Raw genomic sequence first — 2,680 nt, forward strand, 5'->3', positions numbered from 1 at the left:
TGCAGGATTGCAGGCAAACTGGGATCAGAAACCACAGCGCACAGGGTGCTGCGTAAATCGGAGCCCTAAGCGCTGGGGCCTCTTGACGTTTTGGAAGCTCCTTTTTTAAACGTTCCCTTAATCCCACTTCTCAGACACCCTGGAAGACGGGGGTCACGTCCCGCGGTGGTCAGCAGGGTCCCTCACGTCCCCCTCAGTGCCCACAGCGGACCTCACTCATCCCTCCCGGCACCGTTCTCCGGGCGCATTCCAATCCGGCCTGCCCTGCAGGGGCTCCCGCCACCCACGCGAGTCCGCCCTCGAAACGAGGAAGCCCTTTCATGGGCTCTCGGGGTCCACAGTGCCCGCGGCAACGCGGCCTGGCACTCACGATTCCCTGCCCCTCCTCTGCTGCGCGCCCCCCAGACGCGCAGAGCAGAGCTACCGCTGGGCCGCCCGTGTGGAGCGCCGACTCCTGATTTCAGCTCAGGTCAGGATCTCCCAGGGCGAGGGATGCAGCCCTGCGTCGGGCTCGGCGCCGACAGTGTGGCGCCTGCTTGGCGTTCCCTCTTCTCTCCCTCTGCCTCCCCCGACTCACTCGTGCTGGCGCTCTCTCTCTCTCTCTCTCTCTCTCTCAAGATAAACAAACGTAAGGGAGAAAAGCAGAGGCACCACCGGCTTATACGTAGGTGCTTTATGCAAGTTAGAGAAAGTGTACCCGTCGCCTTGGGGAGAAACTCCAGGGCCGGGACTCGCCCCCGCAGCCAGGTTTGCAGTGCACAACCTAAACAACCTTCCCCGGCCACCCAGTCCCAGAGAAGCACATTGGGGGCCGGGTCCAAACACAAATGACAGCCTCACTCTTTGCGACACTTCAGGATAAAAGCTGTTGACGTTCTGAGCCGTAAGGAGCTCCCGGCAATCAGCGCTCACGGCAGCCACGAGGTCGTCAGTCAGTTAAGGGTCTCTCCCTGTGAAACCACCCAAACCGAAGGCCCCGGGCAGCCCCAGGCGGGCCCGTGGTCCCGGAAGGCCACCGGCGGGAAGGCACCGTGGGAATCGCAGGGCCCACGAGGACGGCCACAGCCTCCCGCTTGCCAGTCGGTCTCAAAGGTCCCAGGGAGCCACGGGCTGCCCATCGTCAAGGTCCCGCGGAAGCAGCGACAGGAGACGGCGGCCGGGCGCAAGGCCGAGGCGCTGCGGGCCCTGCTCCCCGCTCCGGCCTCGCGAGGGGGAGAGCCCAGCCACGGAGCGTCTCTCCTCCCGGGCTGCTCCCTCACCCGGCATCCGTCTGGAGGCCACACGGCCACCTGCCGCCCGCACGGGGACGGCGCCCCCGGGGCTCAGCTGCGCAGCCGCAGGTGCGGGTGGTGGCACAGCTTCTCCAGCAGCTGGTCCTCCGTGGGCTCCTCCAGGACGTCCCTGTGTAGCGGGGGGGTAGGGGCTGTAGGGGCGCCCTGGAGAGGGACCCGTGTGCCCCCAGGAGAGCGTGAGCACCGCCCACCGCCCGGAGAGGCCTGCTCCCCACCCAGGAGCCCTCAGACGCTGCGCAGCTTGGGGAGGACCGGGGATGGACTCCAGCTCTGGGACCTGTGCCAGAGTCGGAGACCCGGGAGGATGCCCTCCATGCCGGCCAGCGGGGCGGTGCCCGGCACGGCGGCAACAACGCAGCGCACGCTCCGGGGGCCTGGGTCCCCACCGCTGGCCGTGCCGGTGCAGGACGGCTTCCAGCCGCCGTGGGGCAGGAGGCTGCGCTTCCCCGGGCCACCTGCCTCCGTCCACCAACAGCACCGCCCAGAGGCCGAAGGAGCCCGGGAACGTAGTCTTACACACGCGCAAGTCAGCAGCCCTGGTCCAGCCCGGAAGCCGGGGGCAGGGGGCAAGGTACGGGGGGCATGTGGGGAGTGTCACTGTCACAGAGGATGCCCGCCTGCCCACCGCCTCCCCCTCTCCCCCCAGAAGCCCCATCGTCATCCACACACCTGAACAAGAGCTCCGCGGTCATGTGACAGGAGGCATCCGGGTCCCCAGGGAGGGACTGCAGAGGCGTGCGGCGGTCCCACTTGTGAAGGAAATTCTAAAAAGTGGGGGGAGGGGCCGGTGGGTGTGAGTCCCACAAGACTGGCTTCTTCCCCTCCCGCGTCGCCAGGCCTCCACCGCAGGGAGCTGAGCTCATGCAGACACTAGAGTCCAGGGCCCAGCAAGGCCAGCCGGATGCCTGCCGGCCTCCCCCCCAGAACCGGGCAGCTGAAAAGCCCACAGATCAGGTGTCCAGGGCATTGCGAGAGGCCCCCGGCAGCCTGGGCGAGCAGCACCAAGCCCCGAGGGCAGGACGGAGCCTTGGCTGAGCGCTGCGTGAACCCGGCACAGACCCTGCACCGCCCAGGTCCAGGGGGCCTGACTGTCAGCTTCATGCCACCGCTGGCAAGTCAGAGACCAGCGTGGAGGCAGCCCAGGCAGGGGTCTCGGATACCTCCAGAATCAGAGCCAGAAACAGGTTGACCCAGATGACCGACGACACCAGCCACCATAACACAAAGTACACCTTCGACCACCTGTGGAGAGGGAGCCACAGGGGCCGCTGTGAGCCACACATGATGGTCCCACGCGGTGTGGACGGCGCGCACGAGGGCGCGCACAGCAGGGACCAGGGCGCGCACAGCAGGGACCAGCGCGCGCGGCGGGGAAGGTGCGCACGAGG

General features: G+C 67.4%; 1 protein-coding gene across 1 annotated transcript in view; it reads right to left on the reverse strand.

Moving 5' to 3' along the window:
• Positions 1-658: 658 nt before the first annotated feature.
• Positions 659-2,680, reverse strand: part of TPCN2 (two pore segment channel 2) — a 16,509-nt gene continuing 14,487 nt past the window's right edge. Inside the window, exons 11-13 of the mRNA XM_029957351.1 lie at positions 2,453-2,534; positions 1,962-2,056; positions 659-1,401 (exon numbers count right to left, since the gene is read on the reverse strand). Coding sequence (XP_029813211.1) covers positions 1,323-1,401; positions 1,962-2,056; positions 2,453-2,534 — 256 coding nt within the window. The 3' untranslated portion in view covers positions 659-1,322. The remainder of the gene's footprint in view (positions 1,402-1,961; positions 2,057-2,452; positions 2,535-2,680) is intronic.

Source organism: Suricata suricatta, chromosome 11 (genome assembly GCF_006229205.1).
Source record: "Suricata suricatta isolate VVHF042 chromosome 11, meerkat_22Aug2017_6uvM2_HiC, whole genome shotgun sequence".
Taxonomy (NCBI): Eukaryota; Metazoa; Chordata; class Mammalia; order Carnivora; family Herpestidae; genus Suricata; species Suricata suricatta.